The sequence below is a fragment of the Pinus tabuliformis genome, chromosome 6 (genome assembly GCF_031772625.1).
Source record: "Pinus tabuliformis cultivar Carrire ecotype Pingquan chromosome 6, CPIR1, whole genome shotgun sequence".
Taxonomy (NCBI): Eukaryota; Viridiplantae; Streptophyta; class Pinopsida; order Pinales; family Pinaceae; genus Pinus; species Pinus tabuliformis.
This window is the reverse complement of record NC_142292.1, coordinates 1,328,543,115-1,328,567,576: the sequence shown is the minus strand read 5'-3', so window position 1 is coordinate 1,328,567,576 and position 24,462 is coordinate 1,328,543,115. Positions and strand designations below refer to the sequence as shown.

Below are 24,462 nucleotides of genomic sequence, written 5' to 3'. Positions count from 1 at the left end.
GTTTGTTCTTAAGGTAGTTTGCCCCCGATTTTCTTGATAGTCTTTGTTCGTTCTTGAGGTAAATTGTCCCTGATTTCCCTGATGATTTCTATTAGGCCTTTGCTCGCTCCTCCTTGTTGCATTAAGATAACTTTTGGAGGTGGATGCTTGAGATGCTTCTTCATTATATCCCAGACCTATCTTGATTAGTGGAGAACGCTGCACATTGATAATCTCATCCAGAGTTTCAGATCCTTTAACAAATTTAAGATTAAGAGCTTTTGTTTTCTCAATCTCTTTTCTAAGACCAACAATTTCACATTCCAATTTTTCAAGATGTTTTTCCCTTTCAGCCAGTTGACATTGCAGAGAATCAATAATCACATTTTTCTCTTCTAAGCAAATTTTGAGATTAGAAACCTCTTCATAAAAACCTTTTTCATCTATAGCATCCATGTAATCATCATCTTCAAAGGCCATTAAAAGTTTATAATCATTACCTCGTTCATCTTCGTCACTATTTGAAAGTCCATCACTATCTTCATGAGTGTAATAGCTTTTCTTATTTGCATTTTGTTTCTTGTTCCATCTAATAGGTTCCTTCCCCTTGTCAATCTTATCCTTATGAGGACATTTGGCAGCATAGTGACCGACTCTTCCACAAGCAAAGCATTTGAAAGGTAACTTACCTCGGAATCGTCCAGCACCCCGTTGAAGATTTTTGACAAAATTTGATTCTTCTTCTTCTTCTGACACGTGTCCTGACTCATAGTAATCTCCTTTGCCGGAAGCCTTGAAGGCAGCTTCTCTCCTGTCTGATGGACCTCCTTTTCTCATTTCATAAGCAGTTAGAATTCCATGCAGCTGTGACATTTTAAGGTTTTGTAGATTCTCTTTTTCTTCTATTGCAGAAACTTTAGATTCAAACCTAGGGGACAAAGATCTTAGAACTTTTTCAACCACAACAGCCTCTTTTATTTCTTCACCCAAGTTTTTCATACAATTAACAATCTCATCTACACGAAGAAAATAGTTAGCCACACTTAAATCATTGTACATTCTGAGATTTTCATACTGAATTCTGAGGGTTTGATGTTTTGCTCGTTTTACCTGATCATCTCCTTCATAGCTCAGTACAATCTTAAACATATTTCTTTTGCGGATTTAAACTGTATAACCTTGACAAATTCTGATTGAGATAGGCATCCTAATAGAGCATTGACCGCCTTTGCATTTGTTTCATATTTCTTCTTCTCAGTCGGATCTGTAGGAGTTGCTGATGGAAAAGTATACCCTGTTTCTATGATATCCCAGACTTCTGTACCAAGAGATTGAAGATAGGCAGTGACTCTTACCTTCCAATATACGAAGTTTGTCCCATCAAAAATCGATGGCCTGATTGATGCTTCCCTCTCGTAGTTGCTCATGATGAATGATCTTCCTTCAAGCGATCAAGCTTCTTCTGAAGGACCTGCTCCGATACCAATTGTTGGAAATAATACTGAGAGGGGGGGTGAATCAGTATTATCAAGTCAATTATTCCTTTTTCAAAATCAAATGATATACGCTACTTCAGTGAATTGAACCTGCGTATATACGCAACTATACAGAAGTAAACCCGCGTATACAATGCAAACCCTTTAATTTACTTTATTTTTCTAATGTTGATTGTTAATTTGTATTTAGGCATCAAATAACCAGTAACCAGAAACAGTAAAACAGAGCAGAAAGACAATCGCACACAAGAACACAAGATATAAGGTGGAAACCCAATGTGGGTGAAAACCACCTGCTGCAATTCGTCTCTATCTTTTCTTTAATTAGAAACTTCTTTTTACAATTGTACTGGTGCAGTCCTTTACCAGTACGCAGGCTGCAACCTGCAGAGAGCTACAACCCTCTCTCGTTTTCCAGCTTCTCCTGGAAGGGAGCTACAACCCCCTTAGCTCTTGCACTAGCCAAGATACTAGTACGTAGGTGCTGGCCTACAGAAGGCTACAACCTTCTCTTTCTTTCAGGGACCACGTTTCATAAATTTTCAGACTGGATCCACAAATAACATCAAGAATTTCTGCGTCACCCAATCACCTTTTCACCAATCAAAACTGAATCAAAATAAACACTTCTCTGACGACTAGATCACAGTAACAGTAACCACACACCAAATCTGAACCCAGAACACTGCAGCAATAAACAGAAGCAGCAAGATCACAACTCAAAATATATACGCTACTTTAATAACCTGAAACCTGCGTGCATACGCTTCTACGTATGGAACAACCTGCGTGCATACGCTTCTGCGTATGGAACAACTTGCGTATACTCTGTTTGCCTTCACTGAACAAGCGTATATACGCGCCTTCGCTTTATTGAACCTGCGTACAGATCTATAAAGGATAATTCGCTCTTTCAGATATTCAAACACCAATTAACCCAGATTATCAGTTTTATAGATCAAGCAAGCGCCACATGTAACAGATCAAAATCATACAGAGATACTATCATTCAAGCTTAAAGATTATGATCCATCAAGAGAACTTATCCTTCTCTTTGCGCTAAGGTTCCTCCTTCATTCAGATCTAGATCTGCACCATAACCCAATTACCAGTATTCCAGATCTAGCACTTTATCAGATATTCAACAATAATTCAGATAATCTTTTGCCACATGATCTCCTTCCTCTTTTATAGTTTTAGGCCTTCCACAATACCACGGTAAAAAACCATAATAAACCAATACCACAGACCCAATACTTGGGATCAACACTTCTGACGAGGTACCATGGTCCAAAACCATAGGTTCAAATACCAAGGACTAACTACCACGGACCAAAGGTAAGTTCTCCAACATATACACGCTTTTCCTTGCATGAAAGTGCGTGTATACTCATACGCGCCTTTGTAATGTCTAACCCGCGTGTATACGCGTCTTCGTCTAGATGAACCTGCGTATATGTCATTTCCTTCATTCTGAAAGCCTGAACTGAGATCTGTTAACAAAGAGAGTTGCCATCAAAGACAACACCTATGCCATAGCTCCAAACCTGTGCCATAATGCCAACAGTCTCCTCATAGTCAACTCCCTCTAATTGTGAGAACCCTCTCGCCACAAATCGAGCCTTGAACTTCTCGATGTTGCCATCAACAACATGCTTTATCTTGTAGAGCCATCTGGAAGTAACAACTGATTTACCTTCAGGCCTCGGCACTACCTCCCAAACATCGTTCTTCATAATAGAAGAATACTCCTCCATCATGTCCTCTCTCCAAACCTGTTGGTTGGCTGCCTCCTTATTACTAGAAGGCTCGGAGTCAACAATGCTTGTTACCAATGCCATGTAACTACAGAACCGCTCAGGTGGTTTAGTCTCTCTAACCTGTCTCTTTGGCCCAGCCACTGATGTGACCTCGCGCAAGGTATCTTGACGCCACTTGGGCTTCCTCTTCCTTGAGCATACTTCTCCCACCGAAGTGAAAGAATCCTCATCATCATCAGAAGCCTGAACTCCTGAAGGCCTGTCAACTGACCTCATGCCTGAACTACCCTGTGAACTGCTCTGCTCACTGATGGACCTGACACTATAATCGATGTACCTCCTGATCCCTAACCACTGGATCCCTGTGACTGAATCAACTGCTCCTGAGGGTTTGGTGACTCAAGATACTCTAACTCCCATGACCTCCTGAAAGCTCTCTCCTCCTCGAACTTCACATCCCGCCTGACAACCACTTTCCTCTGCGTAGGAATATCAATCCGATAAGCTTTCGAGGTCTCGCTATAGCCCACAAAGATGCCCTTGTCTGTTGTGGGCTCTAGCTTGGTCATGTTCTCCTTGGGGACATAGGAATATGTAAGGCACCCAAAGGTACGAAAGTGCCCAACATCAGGCTTCTTCCCAGAAAAAGCCTCCACCGGAGTCACATTCCCCACGGCACGATGTCGACTCTTGTTCTGCAAGTACACAGTAGTGTTGCAGGCCTCTGCCCACAAAAATAAAGGTAACCCCTGATCATGAAGCATGGCTTTGGCAGCGCCTGCAATGGATCTATTCTTCCTCTCCACAACCCCATTCTGCTAGGGGTAGTAAGGAACTGTGAACTCCCTTCTAATGCCTGCCTCAGCACAAAAATCAACAAACTCACCAAGGGTATACTCCCCTCCATTGTCCGACCTGAGGACCTTAATCTTCCTACCTATCTGGGTCTCCACAAGAGCTTTGAACTCTTGAAACCGCTTGAAGACATCACTCTTGGTCTTCAAGAAATAAATCCAGTTCTTCCTGGAGTGGTCATTAATGAATAAAACATAGTACTCATAACCACTCAAGGATACATGAGACATCCGACCACTCACATCGGTATGAATCAAGTCAAGGATCTCGGTCGCTCTGTTGTCACTGCTGGGAAAAGGGGATCTGGCAAACTTCCCCATAGCACATCCTCTGCATACATCAAGGTGGTCAGAACTGAAATCTGGCACACCAGTGGTGATCTCCCACAATGTACTCAAGGCCCCATCACACATGTGCCCCATCCTACAGTGCCAAATCTCACACAACTCTGAACTGCAAGATCTGTTGTCGGTCTTGTCTTGAGTGTTGCTACTCAATGCTATCAGGGGCTGGAATGAGAACTTGTACACCTTGGCATGGCGCACACCAATCTCTCTAGCTAAAGACGTTAAAGTTCCCCTAGTATATATAAGCACCTGCCCTCTCCTAAACCATACATCATACCCTCTGTCCTCAAGTGTTGAGACGGATATCAGGTTCTTCTTCATTCCAGGCACATATAGAACATCTGACACTTTCAAGGCAGGTTTGGGTCCCCTATCAAATGTCAATGTCCCCACACCGACTGCTCTAACAATGTTGTCATCACCAAGTACTACTTCCATATCAGTATCACCCTCTGAAAGCTTTGAGAAGAACTCTCTGACTCTTGTCATGTGGTGGGAAGCGCCACTATCAACATACCAAATGCTAGAAGGTGCTCTACTAGTAGCGGGGAATGCACTCCCTGTGAACCTGTATGGCAGGTGATCCTGCACTAGTGGCCTCACAAGCTATGAATCCAAACTCCCGATCAAAGCTCTCTGAGAAGCTCTCTATCTCTACAGAAGTTGCCAAGGGTTTGTCTTTCCCTTTCTTGTTCTTCTTCTCCGGACACACAGCAACATAGTGTTCCAACTTTTGACAATTCCAACATTTGACTTTGGAATAGTCCTTCTCCTTGTTTTGTTGCTTGCCTTTACCTTTGCCTTTGTCTCCACTGTTGGAAGCTTGCTTCTTTGCTCTGCCCTTCTTGCCTCTTGCAAACAATGCCACATTGTCATCCTCCTCCACCTATTTGGCTACCCCAAGATGGTTCTTTCTGATCTCATTCTGAATGCAATCATCCCACAACCTCTCCCAATTGGGAAGGTTTTCCCGTGCAACAATGCCATCCACAAAATTCTCCCAAGTCTTGGGAAGACCATTCAAAGCAATCCTCACCAACTTAGTGGGTAAGTGATCTTTGAGAAGTATGTTGTAGCACTGTCAGTCTTGGCCATTTTAATGGCCTTTAGTTTCTCCTTTAGGACCAATTTTCTGTTTTCATTTGAGCTTTGGTAAACACTGGTCAAGGTTGTCCACATCTCATGTGCATAAGTCTTTCATCTCACATGAGGAATGACATGGTCTTTCATTCCTTCCAGAATCATTCTTTTTGCCTTAGCATTATTTTTGTTAAACTTTGTCAACTGTACAAGGTTAGCAGGTACTACTACTGGGTTCTGTGTGGTATTTACCATAATGCCCCAAACTTCTGCTTCCTCAAAGATGCTCTGGATTCTCTCCTTCCATGCACTGTGATTGTTCTGCCCATCCAACCTGTCTTCAACTCTCAAACCCAAACACATGTTTCACTGTCCTAACAAACTGAAATTTTCAAATCTGTGGTAAAGGTTTCTGTTTTTTGTGTAAAAATCAGTTTGCTGTAATTTTCACTTTGTTGTCCCAAACTGCCCTTTTCAGCGAACCTGGCTCCGATACCATGAAGAGTTTCAACCCCCACTCCGGTTATCAATTTTCCTTATCACTCCATGCATTTAGTTTTAAATCCAAGCATGATAAAAAAAATTCTAAGATCTGGAAATGACAATATTTTCTATAAATACAAATTTAGAGATTTCACAACTGTTGAAATTGTAGAAATAAAACACAACAAAATTATGACAGCCACAAACAGAAAATAACATAGACCCTCGAAAAACCCCCTACAACTCTTGGGGAAAACCAATTTGAGAGTTCTTCTTTATTTCTGAAAATTCTTTTACAAAGAAACTGAAATACACAGTTAAAATTCAAGCAATCACAAATTACAACTTATCTCAATTTTCGTGCTTGAACTCCACCTCGAAAATCATGCCAATCAACAAACAACCAAAATAGAAATTTTTACAGCAATAAAACAGCATTAAACATTGTACGGCCTACCTCAAAATGTGCCCAGAACTTGCAGTACAGACCGTACGGATTTTAGCAATACGGCCACCTCGAAATTTGTGCCCAAATCTACCTCAAAATTCGTGCCCTTGCTGCTGTCCCTCTTCCTCGATTTCTGTGCCTTTCTCCTGCTGTACAGTTTTGCCTTGGGATGCGTACCAATAAATGTTGATGTCCAAATTTGCTCAAATGTATTCTTGCTACTCTCCTTCACTTCCTCACTGCTCAGAAAATTTCTCCTTGCTCTCTCTTCTCTCTCTCAAATGCTCATGAAAGAATGAATGATCTTTTCCTCTTCTCTTCTCCTTTTATTCTCTAAATGACATTTTGGGTTACCCTAAGATCTAATGGCTGAGATTCATTTAGATCTAGGGATGAGAATAAATGTGCATTTAATTCTCACTTTCTATTTTTTAACTCACCCACTTAAATAAAGACCCACTTAGCCTTTTATTTCCATAGTCACTTTTTCACTTTCTAATTCTTCATTGAGTTTAATAAAGTCACCTTTAAATTAGAATGTCACTTTACCATTTATAAAGTCACTTTTAAATTAGAATGTAACTTTATCACTTATAAAGTCACTTTAGGAAAAAAGTACAAAATTCAAATAAATTTGTACATTTTTCCCTAGGCGAAAGATAAAAGCCTTAGGGAACCACTTGTCCTCTAGTACCCAAATTTTAACACTCCCTCTTACCGAGGAAAGTGTTCCTCACCACTCCCATCTTGTCTCTGAAGTAGACATGCTTGCCCCATGGTAAGGCTTTGGTGAAAATGTCCGCCACCTACTCATTTGTGGAAATGTACTCAAGCTTGACAACTCCCTTTTGGACATAATCTCTAATGAAGTGATACTTGATCTCAATATGCTTTGACCTATCATGAAAAACTAGATTCTCCGTGAGTTTTATGCAACTCTGATTATCACCGTAAATTACTAAAGATCTCAATGCCTGACCAAATAGACCAAACAACATCTTGCGAAGCCATATGGCCTCGCAACTAACCAAATTAGCAGCCATATACTCTACCTCAGCTGAGCTCAATGCAACTGGGTGTTGTTTCTGACTGATCAACGACACAATTGTCGAAACCAACCCAAAACAGCACCCGGAAGTACTCTTCCTATCTGAAGCACAACCTGCCCAATCTGAATCTGTGTTCCCTGCGAGTCTCACTCCATCATCCTGTCTATAATCCAGACCAAAATCCACAATCCCCTGCAAGTAACGAAGAATGTGTTTTGCAGCCACCCAGTGCACTCTCCTAGGCTCACACATGAACTGGCTCATAGTGTTAACTGCAAAACATATATAAGGTCGAGTGTTGACCAAATACATCAAACAACCAATCAGTTGTCTGTATAGAGTAGGATCCACCAATTCAGAATCAAAAGCGTAAAGCTTCTTCCAGTTAGTGATCATAGGTGTAGACATGGATTTACAATCCTCCATGTGAAATCTGCTAAGAATATCCACAATGTACTTCCCTTGTCCCAGGAAGAAATGCCCCTCCTCCTGCCACACCTCCAATTCCAAAAAATAATGCATCAAGCCGATATCCTTCATCTCAAACTCTGAAGCAAGATTTCTCTTGCAGCCCTCAATGAGTCTCTCTGCACCAGTGATGATCAAGTCATCAAAAAAACAACACCAACATGAGAGGCTCCTCACCCACCACAATGAAGTATACATTCAGATTAGCCTCACTCTTGTGAAACCCAACTGCTACAAGTATGTATCAATCCTAGAGTACCAAGCTCTAGGAGCTTGCTTCAAGCCATAGAGTGCCTTTTTCAATCTGCATACATGTGACTCCTTCCCATGCACCTCAAAGCCCTGTGGTTGCTCAGCATAAACCTCCTCCTGAATGAAGCCATTGAGAAATGCGGTCTTCACATACATCTAGGGGATCTTCTAACCCATCTCTGCTGCAATCGATATAATGGAACAAATAGATGTATACCGAGCTACGGGAGTGAAGGTCTCCTCATAGTCAACTCCCTCTACCTGTGAGAACCCTCTCGCCACAAATCGAGCCTTGAACTTCTTGATGCTGCCAAGTGCAGTATGCTTTATCTTGTAAAACCATCTGGAAGTAACAACTGATTTACCTTCAGGCCTTGGCACTACCTCCCAAACATCGTTCTTCATAATAGAAGAATACTCCTCCATCATGGCCTCTCTCCAGACCTGCTGGCTGGCTGCCTCCTCATAACTAGAAGGCTCGGAATCAACAATGCTTGTTACCGATGCCATGTAACTACAGAACCGCTCAGGTGGTTTACTCTCTCTAACCTGTCTCTTTGGCCCAGCAACTGATGTGGCCTCGCGCAAGGTATCTTGAAGCCACTTGGGCTTCCTCTTCCCTGAGCATACTTTTCCAACCGGAGTGAAAGAATCTTCATCATCATCAGAAGCCTGAACTCCTGAAGGCCTGTCAACTGACCTCATGCCTAAACCTGTCCCTGTAGATGCTGAAGTACCGTGCGAACTATCCATTAGTGGACTACCCTATTGTTAAAATTGGCAACTAGGGCCAAACTCCATGTGGGTCATCTTATTAATGGCAGTTGATAATTTTCTTGGATCCCTCTCATCGAGAGGTGTAGGATTGGTCTAAAGATCATCCAATTCCGATAAGTATTCATGGAGATATGAATTTATTTGTGTTATGGGACAATTCGTCAAGGTCAGCCAGCAACCAAATAAACCCCTCATGCGCTCCACGTTTTTGTATAAATAAAGGTGCCTTGAATCATTTGAGAACACAACTCTCATGATCTCCCTCTCTCCACTTGTTTTGGGTTTGTCTTCTCTCAAGAAAGACGTTGTACAGAAGGTCATCTAAAAGAGCCCTAGACGCAGTGATCTAGGAGAGCCGTAGTCTTGGAGGAGATCTGGCCACAGATCTAAGAAGCCCTAGCTGCAGTCAATAGGAGTTCTAATGCACAGCAAAGGGAGCCCTAATCCGCAGCAAAGGGAAGGCTCTAATCCACAACAAAGGGAGCCCTAATCCACAACAAAGGGAAGGCTCTAATCCACAGCAAAGGGAGCCCTAATCTGCAGCAAAGGGAAGGCTCTAATCCGCAGCAAAGGGAGCTCTAACCGCAGCAAAGGGAAGGCCCTTATCTGTAGCTAATGGGAGCCCTAAACCACTGTCAAGAGGAAGCCCTAAACCACTGTCAAGAGAAGCCCTGAGTCAAGGCCTTAGCCGCAGCATAAGAAGGACTTCATCCGCAGCAGAAGGGACCTTATCATAGCATGAAGCAACGTGGGCATGGACAGCAGCAAGGCAAGGAAGCCACAGTCACAAGGAGGAGAGATTCAGGGTCGTATATGTATGCGTTTGAGTGTAGGTAAGTGTTGTCAGCTTACCCGAGTTCATGAGGAAAGAAACGTTGGTGTTTAGGTATCATTTGGGAAGGCAGAGTGCTACAGCTAGCTTTTGTGCTAGGCTGCAAGCTAGAGCACACAGCTGAGGTTGTGTCAAGGACTGTCAAGGGTGGACAACACCTTCAAAGGGCAACGTGGCATGAGGGAAAGCTCTTCAAGATAAACTGCAGTCCTAAAAGGACTTATCTCTTGGCTGTGTGGTAGCCCTAACCTGAACACAGTCATAACAGCAATGGGCAACAATACATATGATCAGTATTGCTAGACATAGGTGTTGCAATGGGACAGCATGGCAATGATGAGGTATTATAGAATGCATGGTAAAACATGATGCGACATGGGACAGCTGCAAGCATGAAGAATCATGGACAGCAACAACATGAGTGTTGTATGGGACAATAGTATAGTACTTGATGCAGCTAGGACACAAAGCAGCAATGGTGCAGCAAGCACAAAGGCATAGCATGGTGCAGCCGTGGCACTAGGTAAACACTAGACTAGCAGCAGCATGAGGTCCAGTATTGTGATGATGGGTGCAACATGGTGCAGCACGGAGAGGTGCAGTATATGGACGAGATGCAGCACATGATAGGTGAATGAGCCACCTTAGAGAATCAGTTGAAGCAGCATGTCTTCAACTGATCTCATGTAGAGATAATATATTAGTCGAAGTATTGACTTCTGTTGTAAATGTACCATCTCTCTCTCTCTCTGTGCTGAACTATTGAAGAACATATAAGAGGAATTGATCAAGGGTTTCCCCACATTGGGGTTTGTCCCTGGCTAGCGCCACATCTTATGTCCTCTTGTCTTGGCTTGCCTTCTGCGATTTATGTTTATGTTCTATTTGCAGTTTACTTTAATGTTGATGTGATTGTTAAAGATATTGAGCTAACTGTGAAAATTGAAATAAATTACTCTAAGCATAGAACATACCTAAACTTAATACCTGTGAACTGCTCTGCGGACTGCCCTGCATACTGCCCGAAGAACCACCCACTTGACTCTGAGAGCCATTGCTCACTGATGGACCTGACACTGTAATCGATGTACCTCCTGATCCCTGACCACTGGATCCCTGTGACTGACTCAACTGCTCTTGAGGGTCTGGTGACTCTAGATACTCTAACTCCCGTGACCTCCTGAAAGCTCTCTCCTCCTCGAACTTCACATCCCGCCTGACAACCACTTTCCTCTGCGCAGGAATATAAATCTGATAAGCTTTCGAGGTCTCGCTATAACCCACAAAGATGCCCTTGTCTGTAGTGGGCTCTAGCTTGGTCCTATTCTCCTTGGGGACATAGGAATATGTAAGGCACCCAAAGATACGAAAGTGCCCAACATCAGGCTTCTTCCCAGAAAAAGCCTCCTCCAGAGTCACATTCCCCAAGGCATGATGTGGACTCCTGTTCTGCAAGTACACAACAGTGTTGCAAGCCTCTGCCCACAAAAATAAAGGTAACCCCTAATCATGAAGCATGGCTTTGGCAGCCCCTGCAATGGATCTGCTCTTCCTCTCCGCAACCACATTCTACTAGGGGTAGTAAGGAACTGTGAACTCCCTTCTAATGCCTGCCTCAGCACAAAAATCAACAAAATCACCAAGGGTATACTCCCCTCCATTGTCCGACCTGAGGACCTTGATCTTCCTACCTGTCTAGGTCTCCACAAGAGCTTTGAACTCTTAAAACCGCTTGAAGACCTCACCCTTGGTCTTCAAGAAATAAATACAGGTCTTCCTTGAGTGGTCATCAATGAATAAAACATAGTACTCATAGCCACTCAAGGATACATGAGACATCCGACCACTCACATTGGTATGAATCAAGTCAAGGATCCCGGTCGCTCTGCTGTCACTGCTGGGAAAAGGGGATCTGGCAAACTTCCCCATAGCACATCCTCTGCATACATCAAGGTGATCAAAACTGAAATCTGGCACACCAACGGTGATCTCCAGCAATGTACTCAAGGCCCCATGATACATGTGCCCCATCCTGCAGTGCCAAATCTCACACAACTTTGAACTGCTAGATCTATTGTCGGTCCTGTCTCGGGTGCTGCTACTCAATGCCATCAGGGGTTGGAATGAGAACTTGTACACCTTGGCATGGCGCACACCAATCTCTCTAGCTAAAGAAGCTAGAGTGCCCCTAGGATATATAAGCACCTACCCTCTCCTGAACAACACATCATACCCTCTGTCCTCAAGTGCTAAGACGGATATCAGGTTCTTCTTCACTCCAGGCATATATAGAACATCTGACACTTTCAAGGCAGGTTTGGGTCCCCTATCAAATGTCAATGTCCCCACACTGACTACTCTAACAATGTTGTCATCACCAAGTACTACCTCCATATCAGTATCACCCTCTGAAAGCTCTGAGAAGTACTCTCTAACTCCTTTCATCTGGCGGGAAGTGCCACTATCAACATACCAAATGCTAGAAGATGCTCTACTAGTAGCGGGGAATGCACACTCCCTCTAAACCTGTATGGCAGGTGATCCTGCACTAATGGCCTCACAAGCTATGAATCCAAACTCCCGATCAAAGCTCTCTAAGAAGCTCTCTATCTCTGCAGAAACTGTCATGGGTTTGTCTTTCCCTTTCTTGTTGTTCTTCTCCAGACACACAACAGCATAGTGTCCCAACTTTTGACAATTCCAACATTTGACTTTGGAATAGTCCTTCTCCTTATTTTGTTGCTTGCCTTTACCTTTGCCTTTGCCTCCACTGTTGGAAGCTTGCTTCTTTGCTCAGCCCTTCTTACCTCTTGCTAACAATGCCACATTGTCATCCTCCTCCACCTGTTTGGCTACCCCAAGATGGTTATTTCTAATCTCATTTTGAATGCAATCATCCCACAACCTCTCCCAATTGGGAAGGTTTTCCCGTGCAACAATGCCATCCACAAAATTCTCCCAAGTCTTAGGAAGACCATTCAAAGCAATCCTCACCAACTCAGTGGGTGCAATGATCTCACCTACGGCTGCCAACTCATCTCTCACTAAAGTGATCTTTGTGAGGTATGTTGTAGTACTGTCAGTCTTACCCATTTTAATGGCGTTAAATTTCTCCTTTAGGACCATTTTTTTGTTTCATTTGAGCTCTAGTAAAAACTAGTCAAGGTTGTCCACATCTCATGTGCATAAGTCTTTCCTCCCACATGAGGAATGACATGGTCTTTGATTCCTTCCAGAATCAATCTTTTTGCCTTAACATTCTTTTTGTTAAACTCTGCCAACTGTACAGGGTCAGCAGGTACTACTACTAGGTTCTATGTGGTATTTACCATAATGCCACAAACTTTTGCTTCCTCAAAGATGCTCTGGATTCTCTCCCTCCATGCACTGTAGTTGTTTTGCCCATCTAACTTGTCTTCAACTCTCAAACCCAAAGACATGTTTCACTGTCCTACCAAACTGAAATTTTCAAATTTGTGGTAAAAGTCTCTGTTTTCTGTGTAAAAATCAGTTTGTTGTAATTTTCACTTTGTTATTCCAAACTGCACTTTTCAGCCAACTTGACTCCAATACCATGAAGAATTTCAACCCCCACTCTGGCTATCAGTTTTCCTTATCACTCCATGCATTTAGTTTTAAATCCAAGCATGATAAAAAATTATAAAATCTTGAAATGACAATATTTTCTGAAAACACAAATTTAGAGATTTCACAACTGCTAATTGCAGAAATAAAACATAGCAAAATTATGACAGCCACACAAAAAAATAACACAATGATTTTTGGTCAATGTGACCCTAGAAAAACCCCCTACAACTGTTGGGGAAAACCAGTTTGAGAGCTCTTTTTTTTTCTGAAAATACTTTTACAGAGAAACTGAAATACACAGTAAAAATTCCAGCAACCACAAATTACAACTTATCTCGCTTTTCGTGCTTGAACTCCACCTCGAAAATCATGCCAATCAGCAAACAGGCAAAACAGAAATTTTTACAGCAATAAAACAACATTAAATGTTGTATGGCCTACCTCGAAAAATGTGCCCAAAACTTGTTGTACAGACCGTACGGATTTCAGCTATACGGCCACCTCAAAATTCGTGCCCAAATTTGCCTCAAAATTCATGCCCTTGCTACTGTCCCTCTTCCTCGATTCTTGTGCCTTTCTCCTGTTGTATGGTTTTCCCTTGGGATGTGTGCCAATAAATGCTACTGTCCAGATTTGTTGAAATGTATTCTCGCTACTCTCCTTCACTTCCTCACTGCTCATAAATTTTCTCCTTGCTCTCTCTTCTCTTTCTCTCAAATGCTCATGAAAGAATGAATGATCTTTTCCTCTTCTCTTCTCCTTTTATTCTCTAAATGACCTTTTGGTTTACCCTAAGATCTAATGGTTGAGATTCATTTAGATCTAGGGATAAGAATAAATATGCATTTAATTCTCACTTTCTATTTTTTAACTCACCCACTTAAATAAAGGCCCACTTAGCCTTTTATTTCCATAGTCACTTTTTCATTTTTTAATTATTCATTGAGTTTAATAAAGTCACCTTTAAATTAGAATGTAACTTTACCACTTATAAAGTCACTTTTAAATTAGAATGTAACTTTACCACTTATAAAGTCACTTTTAAATTAAATTGACTTTACCACTTATAAAGTCACTTCAGGAGAAAAGTACAAATAAATTTGGACACTTTTCCATAGGCCAAAGATCAAAGCCTCAGGGAACCACTTGTCCTTTGGTATCCAAATTTTAACAAGTTAGTGCGAAGGATGATGGAGCAATAGTGGCCGAGTTAGAGAGCTAGAGTCTAAAGCAGCGCAGTCGATGTTGCAACAGTGCAGGAAGCACATAGCAAATTGCAGCAGCAGAGGGTCAACACAAATTAGCAACAGCGGTAGCTTCAGCATCACAAGGTATCCAGACTAACCAAGATGTCAGTTTTTGGGTGAAGTTTCAATTGCTTACTTCTTAGCAACTGAGTTGCGGTGCAGCAGTTAGCAGTGGTAGTGTTATGGGCAGCATAAGGCAGCGTTTTGAGAGGGAGTTGTAGTACAGATCTAGCACTGATAGTGGCAGAGTCATGGGCAGCAGTACAGGAAACAGTGGTGCAGTGGATGAAGGGCAGCTGGCCAAGCATCAACAGCACAAAGGACCGATGCAGTGGATCAGTGTCGTACTTTTGTTGAAAAGTGTTAGTAGAGCACATTCCTCGCTAAGAGGGAGTGTTGATTTTGGGTAGCATCGAATGTGCTCTAGCTCAGAAATTTTGTGGAGGGACTAGAATACATTAGATCTCCAGAACCCAGAAATCATTTGGAGAAATTCCACCTGGATGATGAGTTATTAAAATAATTAATATTTTTAATGGGTTCCTAAGTCTAAACTTATGAAAATAAAAATATTAAGGTGTATTAATAAAAATATGGGTGAGAAGGTTCTAAGTGACGACAGTCAAGCCAGTGCTAATCTTAGCCATTGATTAGGGACTTAATCTCGGTCGTTGATTCATCCACAGGAAAAGTATAAGAGGAAGCTTTAGGGTCAGTTGGAGAGACACTCGAGAGATCAAAGAGTTCGATTTTTCTGGGGCGAGGTTTGCTGAGAAAATCGAACAAGTGATTTGTTGCAGCAGAGAGGCGGGGATAGTTGGGGTTGGAGGATCTTCTCCAAGACCTCGAATACACAGGGAGACTAATGCTGGGCCAGGAAGGGACCACGCATTTCCAGCGTTGGGGTAGAGCCACCCTCCAACAGAAATCTGAATTCAGTCGGGGAGCAGCAAGATCAGCCGAGAAAGCTGACGTCAGAGCTCAGGAGGCAGAAGGAGGCAGGGCAGTGCTGATGCAGTGTCTTAGTGTGCTCCACGCAGGCCCACGCAGCTACTGCGAAGGGACAGCGCAGTTATAGCCGGGGACAGCCAGTCCAGTTGCCGGAACGGAGAGATTTTGCCAGGTGAAGTGAGGTAATCTCACTTAGGTTTCTGCCAGTATATTTTTATCTCTGTAACTAGATTGCTGAGAGGGCATCCAGAGTTGTATTCAAAACTACTGCTTAATAATAGAAAACCCTCAAAGTTGTTGCACCGGTTTTCCCGCATTAGGTTTTCCCGGGGACGTTTGTCCAAAAATAACGGTGTCCCTTGTGTATTTTTCTTGTTCTATTTCAGTTCATGATCTGTATGTATGTGTAGTCTACAATAGTATTTTCATCATTGTTTAAATAATTAAATAACTTGTTGAATGTAAAAACAAGTAGAAGATGATAAACCAGTGATTGCAGTAGGATTTCTAATGTGCAGATTCAGAAATTTTCATAGATACCGCCGTGATCTTCTGCGACAACCAAAGTGGAGAGAATCCTATGTTCCATGACCGCTCCAAGCACATTGATATCAAGTACCACTTTATCTAGGATATGGTACAACATGCAGCAATAAGGCTTGAACACATCAGCATTGATGAGCAGGTCACAAATATCTTGATGAAGCCTTTGGGGAAGGTCAAATTCTTAGCCTTCTAAGAGAGACTTGGAGTCGTGGAAAGACCCTCCCATGAGGGTCCCGCTTGAGTTGGACATTGAGCTCTGGGAGCTCCTAGTGGCTTGGGGTACTTCTTGGAGCTATGAGCGACCATAGGGTGAATGGTTCACCTTCCCCAATGTGGTGCATTGTGTACAAGGTGAGTGGTTCACCTTCCCTTGTGATACCCCATGGTGACATGTCTGTAGGGTGAGTGGTTCATATTCCCCTACTAGACACGTGTGGGGCGTGAGTGGTTCACCATTCCCTAAGATTGACATATGCACAGGATGAGTTGTTCACCTTCTCCTATGGCATATGCACAAGATGAGTGGTTCACCTTCTCCTGTTGATGCCCCAGCATACATCCTACCCATGTAGTCCGAGACTCATGGGAAGTACCTCTCATTTGGCCAATGAGTTAGGAATCGTGGATAGGGGCCATAGCACTACCGATGGACACATCGTGTACTGTCGAACTCCCTATGTCTAGGATGCATGGTGTTCAAAAACTTGATCTGAGATCATTTGAGGTTCTACCTCTGGACTGACTTTAGTCAGTGGAGAGTGGTAAGGTCTTGTGATTCACTCTCGATCGATTCTTCTTCATTATTACTTCTCGGTTCAGCAGAGCAGAGATGAGATGACAGAGATGGTATATGACGACAGGATGGCATGATGACAACAAATGGATTGGCAAGTGGAATTATCCTTAGTTGAGAGGAAGTGTTAAAATTGGCAACTAGGGCCAAATTCCACCTTGGGGCAGCTCATTTGATGGAGATGATGATTGCATTGGATTCCTCTTTTCGAGAGGTCCAAGATTGATATAAAGATCATCTCATTCGAACAAGCAGAAGTGTGATTTTGAATTTATGCCCACACATGTACAAATTGATCAAGGCGGCTTCATCATTGTGTAGGCTCAAGAAGCCCAAGGGATGTGTTTCTTCACCCACAACGAATTGTATAAATACAAGAGACCTCACACCTCATTTGGACATTCATCATTCACACATTCTTCTCTCTCTCTTCATCAGATTGGTTCGGATAGCTCTTGGGCAGCCTCTCTCACTCTCACACGGGTGGCTAGGAGGACAGAATATCTGGTTCAGACTTCAGGGACAGGTTTGACCAGAGTTGACCGAAGTGTTTTTGACTGAGTTTTACTTCAATTTTTAGGTCAAAGATTCAATTTTCTCAGGCCACATTGCTGGGCACAAAAATCAAGGAATTCTGGGCTGTTTGACCTGCATTGTCTTTAGGGTTGACTGCAGTTTGACCGCAGAAAATTACAGCAGTTTCTCTCTCCTTTGACTAAGTTTGACCGAGCTGTTTTGGGCTGAATTTATCCTCCTGATCAGGCCGAGTTTGACCAAGGACGACCGAATTGCTTTGAGGATGTATGGGCGCTGTTTTAACCAGCGTTGACTTCCTGGTTAGGGCTGAAGTTGACTGCAGTTGACTGCAAAAAATTACAGGGCTGTTGACTTTGTATTGGGCAAGTCTATTTGACTTTTGTACTCTCTCCTCTGCTGAACTTTTGATTTAATTATAAGAAGAATTGATCAAAGGGTTTTCCCCACATTGGAGTTTTTCCCTGGCATCCGCCAAATCTGGTGTCCTCTTGTCTTGGCTTGTCTTCTACAGTTTGTTTTATGTTCTATCTGTTTTTACTATCAATGTGATTATTGTGATTGCTATTGAAAATTGGAAATTGTTATTGGGCTGCTTAGGAACATTGAAGTAAATTGTGCTAAGCATAGAACATACCATTGTTAACTAAAATTAACATGATGGGTAAATATACTACACCTAAAATGCATTTTAACATATTATGGATCACTTAATTGTGCCTTATGTATCTCTGTAACTGGTGTTTACGTCTAAATGTTAGGAGAGGAGCCTTAGACACACAAAATGTACATTTTATTATGGGTGCTCCCCCACTTATGATTTCCCTAAACTTCAGTAATTTTATGTCAAGCCCTAAGGCTAGTGGCTAGGGTGCTCTGAGGTCCGCTGAATGAAAAGAGTGAGACAGCTAGAAGAAGGGAGCACTCTATAGTTTCTGCATTTGGAAATCAGAGTTTGGGCAGCTAGAGGTGGCTGCTAGAATTCCTTGCAGGGTTTGGGCAAAAGACCAGATTGATGTAGCATAGTCACTACACAAAGTACGAAACTGGGCATAATGGACCCAAATACTCCTGCAGTGGAATCAAACCACGCTGACTTAGTATAGCCTGAGAAACAATTTCTTCTTGAAACATCACTCTTACGCATTCCTGCAACAAAAAATAGGAGTATAAAATCCACAACAACACAGGCATGCAGACCCTCACTGCATTTATTCTCAGACATTCTCTCATGAGTGTCTCAACACACAGACATTCTTCACTCAGGAATATTTATTCCTCAAAGCATTCTTTTTCAATATCGAATATATACAAGACCTCTCACTTCTCATACTCTCAGCATCAATATACCAAGCTTCTCTCAAAGTCCTCACAGCACAAAACAAAGCATTTTCAATGTCTAATTCATATGGAACAACCGTCTAATCATTTCAATGACAAGACCAATACACTTTCATCATATGCCTCAACGCTTTATCACAGAACTTTATATCTATGCATGGCAGGCAGCCATTATTCAACTACAGGCTATTCACCTCTAGACTGTGCATTCTCTTGTTTTCTCTATCTAATTTTATTCTATTGAAATTTGAACAGTAAGCCTGGTTTCTTATTCTTCAGACTGTCAATAGAGCCATCACCTTTAGGTGTTCTACTCTTTATCCTCATATTGTTGTCTCACAACAATTGCAATAGTTCTTCATTCAATTCGCTTCCCATTCTGGCTCTTCTTGGCCTCCAATTTTGCAATCACTCCTCATAGCCTCCTGGCCTTCCTCAAGATCTTTTGTCTGCTCGGTCCTCCTTTCGAGAACGGCCTTCATAACCATCCCTTGCTTCCTTCTCCCAGGTCTTCATGACCTCTTCAGTGCTGCCAAATCATCCCAATCACTGCTTCCAATCAGATGTCTTCACAATGTCACTGCCAAGTCCCGCATTACAGATCTTGATGAGCTTGGGGGCAGAAATCCGCAAGCCATTTTGTTTTTGAAGTAGGAAACCCAGAATTCAAATCTACATCTTTTGATAGATTCTCAAGGTTGATCAGATGTTTCTGATTCCACTTTCAATTAGAAATCCCTTCTGAATTTCTGAGAAGCAATCATTCCTTCATTCCCAACGATTTGAAAGAGTCCTTCCATTCGATTTAGAGCCGACTTGGTGGTACATTGTTCATATGGTGATTGAAAGCTTTGTTCCAGTGATTCTTGGGGAACTATACCACAATATTTGAGAGCTATCAACTCTTGCTTCTCTCTTTTTTCATTCCAGCATCGAGGAGGATATTCCAGGGCTTTCTATCTGATCTCCAAGTGCCTATATTGGATTGTTCAGCGCATGATATCAAGTATCTATCACAGGAAACATATAGGATCTTGTGACAAGTGACATGGCCATTTATTGAGGTTGCCTTGGTCATTAGTCCAGCTATATTTTTCTATTGGCTGGGCTGAGCATTGTAAGCTTCCAGGTCCTTGAATATGTGCAGATTTGATCTGGCATAACAAATAAGAAGAATTTAAATTTTAGACCCACCATACCATTATCTACCAGTGTGTTGTTTATACATTTTTGAAGGAAAGTTATCTAGCTTCCTAGTTATCCTTTGTTTGTTGTTTTACGTTTCTTTTATTCATTTCTGAAAGAAAAAGAAAAAAATAATAACAGATCAGATCTTTACAGTGGAAATGATACAGTGCAGAATTGAAATTCAGCTAGCACATATTTTTCACAAAGGCATTAAGCAAGAATAAGCTTCATAAATGCAGAAAAATACTTGATTAAAAGAAAGATAAAACGGTCACTGGAGGGTTTTAGGATACATAATGCCTATGTGAAATGGATGTGCTATTTTGCTAAACAATATGGCAATTAACATTAGATAGAATCGACAATTTTGCAACAAGATAAGATAACATAGAGAATTTTGGGATAATTTCTTGTTTTTGCTGGGATGATATATTTTCTATTGGAGATCTGACTTTATCCTCAGCATCCATATTTGAAAGAAATTTTGGACTAATCAAGTGTTTTTAGTGCAAGTTTCTTCACTTATGTTTTGTCTCGTGCATGTGTGCTCTAAAATCTGACGGAAGTTACCATATAATCACAATTTGTACAAAGATTTCAAGGAAATATATGCCATTACAATTTGTCATGAGAATTTTTAAGTAATTAGTTTACGCTAGAGTCTAGAAGTGGAATACTCTTTAATAAATTGCCTGCAAGCCAGTACTGGCATTCTTCATTCAATCTATATAATTTATTTCATCTGCAGTTATTGTGGTCTACTGGTGACTGGGTGTCACTCCGGCCAATGCAATATTGCGTTGACTGTACTACAGCTGTACACTTTGTAATTTGCTCATTGATGATTGCTAATTTCAAAAATCGCATGCTAAACTAGGTCACTGAGACATCAAAGATCCTTCTCCCAACACTAAGAAGGAAACATGCCAACCATCCTAGTGGAAAAACTGTTCTTTTGAGGTTTGTCCTTTTGTTATGCTACCAGGCCAATGCTAATCTGAGTTGGAGCTTTTATCCTTTTGCCATTATATATACGCCTGTTGGCATTCCTGGGAAAAGTTAAAACATGGCCACAGGCTCTGGTGAATACACGCCATTTGTTTTAAGTTTTAACACATATACATACCCTACTTTGCATGAGTGGTGTGCCATTGGCTTAAAACTTTTCATGGGTGTTACTGTTGCCAGAAATTCCTTTGCATGGACAATTAGACCCACCAAACACCATAAATCAGTCCATGTTTTTCAGTTAATGAAATGCACGTGAAGCTAACATCTAACAATCCGGACTCTGCATCCTAAAAAGTTCAAACTTCACAAATAAAAGCCTTTCACCATATTTTCATGGCAAACTTCAAGACTTACCCAACAAAATAGCAGTTTTTCTTTTAAATCTCCAAATATGAAATCTACCAGCTTGTCAACATTCTGTCTGGGTAGCAAAAACAGAAACTAAACAAAATCAATCAACATCCATTAACCAGTTTTATGCACACTAAAGACAAGATAGGGTCACACAGAAACATACTGTTGAGCAGATGACCATATTCCTACAACAAAATTCTGAAAGCAGAACTCAATGAACTGGTCGCAAAAAGGCCTTTTATAAACTACAAACAAGAATAGAAAACGAGCATCAGCATCTCAAGGAAGAAGAGAACATGAACCAGAAATACTCCAGACATATTGCATGCCTTTAAGTTCAAAATATCTTTCTGCATTTAACATTTTGATATTACTTACCAAATTTATTATAACCAACTTTCCCATCAGGAGGCGGATCTTTGGGACGATTCTCAGCCGGATGGAATGTTTCCACGAGCAAGCCGTTCATATCAAGTACAACCAATTTCTTTTCTACTGGCACAGTCATCGCTCGTCTGCTCCCACAGAAATTCAGTAGTACTAAACCTTCTCCTTGTGCTCAAAATACCAAACCAGCAGCCAACTTCCTACTTTCAAATTTTAAAATGATGCCCACAGTTGTAACCTCAATAAGCTCGTAGTGAGAAGTATAAGTTGTAGAGGCTCTGGGTCATCGATAGCAATTTAACACAGCAGAAAGACACAACAATCTACGTTGTGGACTGAACCCATGAAAATCACTGGAGAAAGGTGTAACAACCATGCTCTGAACCGAGTTCATGAAAAGCGTTGTCAAAGATATTTCCACATTCTCGACATAACGACCACTACCATTTGCAATTAAGAAGGCATTCTTCGTCTTCCTTCACTGCAACTTACTTTCCCAATATTCAGATTAGTCCAAGAAGAACGGAGGGCGTTTCAGTAAACAAATGGCATTCGTTGCATTGAACAACATTCATGAGAAAGAAAAGTAATCCCACTTAAAAGGCATTCCGTCGCATCTAACAACATTTCCCAAAATACACAATCACAAACATTTAAAAACACACAGAAGACTTGATTTTCGAGGCATCCTACTAAAGAGCTTCTTCTTTACTATATGGAATTAAATTCCTCCCCTTTATCCCTAGCACAGATCCATGATGCAAGGCAAAAACTTCTAAAATGATGTAAGGAAGAAATTTCTAAATAGGCTAAAGCCATTGCAATTTCTAGTCAAAACTGATGTGACTGCAGAAAGGTTATCAAAAGCAGGTCAAAATCTCGAGCTTGGTCAGTAGCACATATGCAAGGACTGAAGAATATCCTCCTTTCTTTTAACTTTATGGGTCACATGCAACTAAGGTTTATTTTTTCTTTGTTTCAAATGACACTTATCTTTTTTATTTAAGAGTATTTTGCTATATATTCTCAGAACTGTAAGGGAGATCTACGATACTGACTGCAATTTGAAGAATATAATATTTTCTGGAAACATTAGAGATCTAAGCTCTAGTTTATGAGGAATGTTATATAGCACAGTTGTGGATAGGCGGAATTTTTCAGGGATTGAAGAAAAAATCATGATATATTTCTCCAATCTGATATATTTCTGAATAGCATCTAAATAATGTAATTTCAATTTTGATAAATAACAGTAAGCTTAAAAAAAGGACCAAAACTGATGTAATTAGATTTGATAAGAAACCACATCCATCAATTTATTTTAGCAAATTTAGTTAATAGACAATTTTGTTTGCTTGGTTATGAATTTTAAGGAATCCTTTAGATTTCGGTGTTCGACAGTTTTAGGATCTGCTTAAAAAAAAGGAAAGAACAGGCTGCACAAACTACTATTTTTGAAATAAGTAAGCCTACTATTTTTGAAAGAAGTAAGTATGTGGAGAGAATAGAAAAGAAAGAACTGCTTTTCATATTGACTTGTCGAGGCTGTGCCTGTGTCTCTGCTGAATTTTCTTGCTGAATCTTCCTTAATGAGTTGCGTATTTGACACACATTTTGTCCGTTGTATCAAATTATTTTAACCCACATTTATTAAACTCTAAAAGGGTAAAAAAACACGAGACGCAAACCCCAGTCAACGTTTTTTAAAGTTAAAACAAGAAAAAGTTCGAATTACCACTGTCCTGGGTTATTACGAGATTGCCCCCCAAAGTTTATGCGAAAGCATTCAAGTAAAGACCCTTCTAAATAATGACAGCTTTCAGGTAAAAGATATCTACATTGACCTGAAAAAAACACTTCTACGTTCGCAAACTATCAATAAATATTAGGCTGTTTCTACCGTTTACGCTCAAATCTCACAAAATACCCTTACTGTTCTCGAAGACTTATCGTAAACATAATGTCTCTGACTTTCAAAAAATGAACTCAGAAGTTCTGAAATCACTGAAGCTAAAAACAGCATCTCTGAAGACCTGGAAAGGGGGAAAATCAAAAGCTCAGAGGTTCTTACAAATTTAGGATGCTGGAGTAGTCCCACGCTTCCAACATGGATAACAAATTTTACCTCATGAAATTTAACTAAAACAGAGCTCCAACCGTGATCTCTTTGGGATATTCCAACGCTTTTAACTGTATATTCTCCTTCATCCAAAACGGACAAAAATAAAACCTAAAGCGATTTTCTTTTGTCGTCGAAATTAGTAAGTGAAACCATATTTAACCGACGCTCTGCGAAATACGTTGATCAAATTTTACAAAATCTAAATATGGATGGATTTTAATAATTGAAATGAAATGAAATCTAAATATGGATGGATTTTTTTTGCTTTTTCGCTAATTTAATTATTATTATTTTCTCATTTGAATTGATGATGAGTTAATTTAATTTTCTAACAATTTTTTTTTGAAAAGACAATGTCAAGAAATCGATGTTAACATATTTCTATAACTTTCTTTAATGTTTTTGAATGCATCACATTCCAAAATTCTTTAATGTTTTTGAATGCATCACATTCCAAAATGAAATGGTTTTCCGATTCCACTGAGTCAAACGTGCAAAATGTACACACCCCTTCTTCCTAGAGTTTTTTAGGCATTTTCCACTGTCTTGTTTCACACCGAAGTTGATGGGAGTT

General features: G+C 40.9%; 1 protein-coding gene across 4 annotated transcripts in view; it reads right to left on the bottom strand.

Moving 5' to 3' along the window:
• The window catches only part of LOC149263505 (uncharacterized), a 69,871-nt gene extending 45,822 nt beyond the window's left edge, over nucleotides 1-24,049 (bottom strand). Inside the window, exons 1-4 of one of the 4 annotated variants that reach the window (XM_089426373.1) lie at nucleotides 23,838-24,049; nucleotides 21,758-22,257; nucleotides 21,543-21,624; nucleotides 21,380-21,446 (exon numbers count right to left, since the gene is read on the bottom strand). In XM_089426373.1, coding sequence (XP_089282499.1) covers nucleotides 21,380-21,446; nucleotides 21,543-21,624; nucleotides 21,758-21,887 — 279 coding nt within the window. In that variant the 5' untranslated portion in view covers nucleotides 21,888-22,257; nucleotides 23,838-24,049. Of the gene's footprint in view, nucleotides 1-21,379; nucleotides 21,447-21,542; nucleotides 21,625-21,757; nucleotides 22,258-23,837 lie in introns of those variants that run through there. The other 3 variants (XM_089426380.1, XM_089426376.1, XM_089426383.1) reach the window with 3 other exon arrangements.
• Nucleotides 24,050-24,462: the final 413 nt, after the last annotated feature.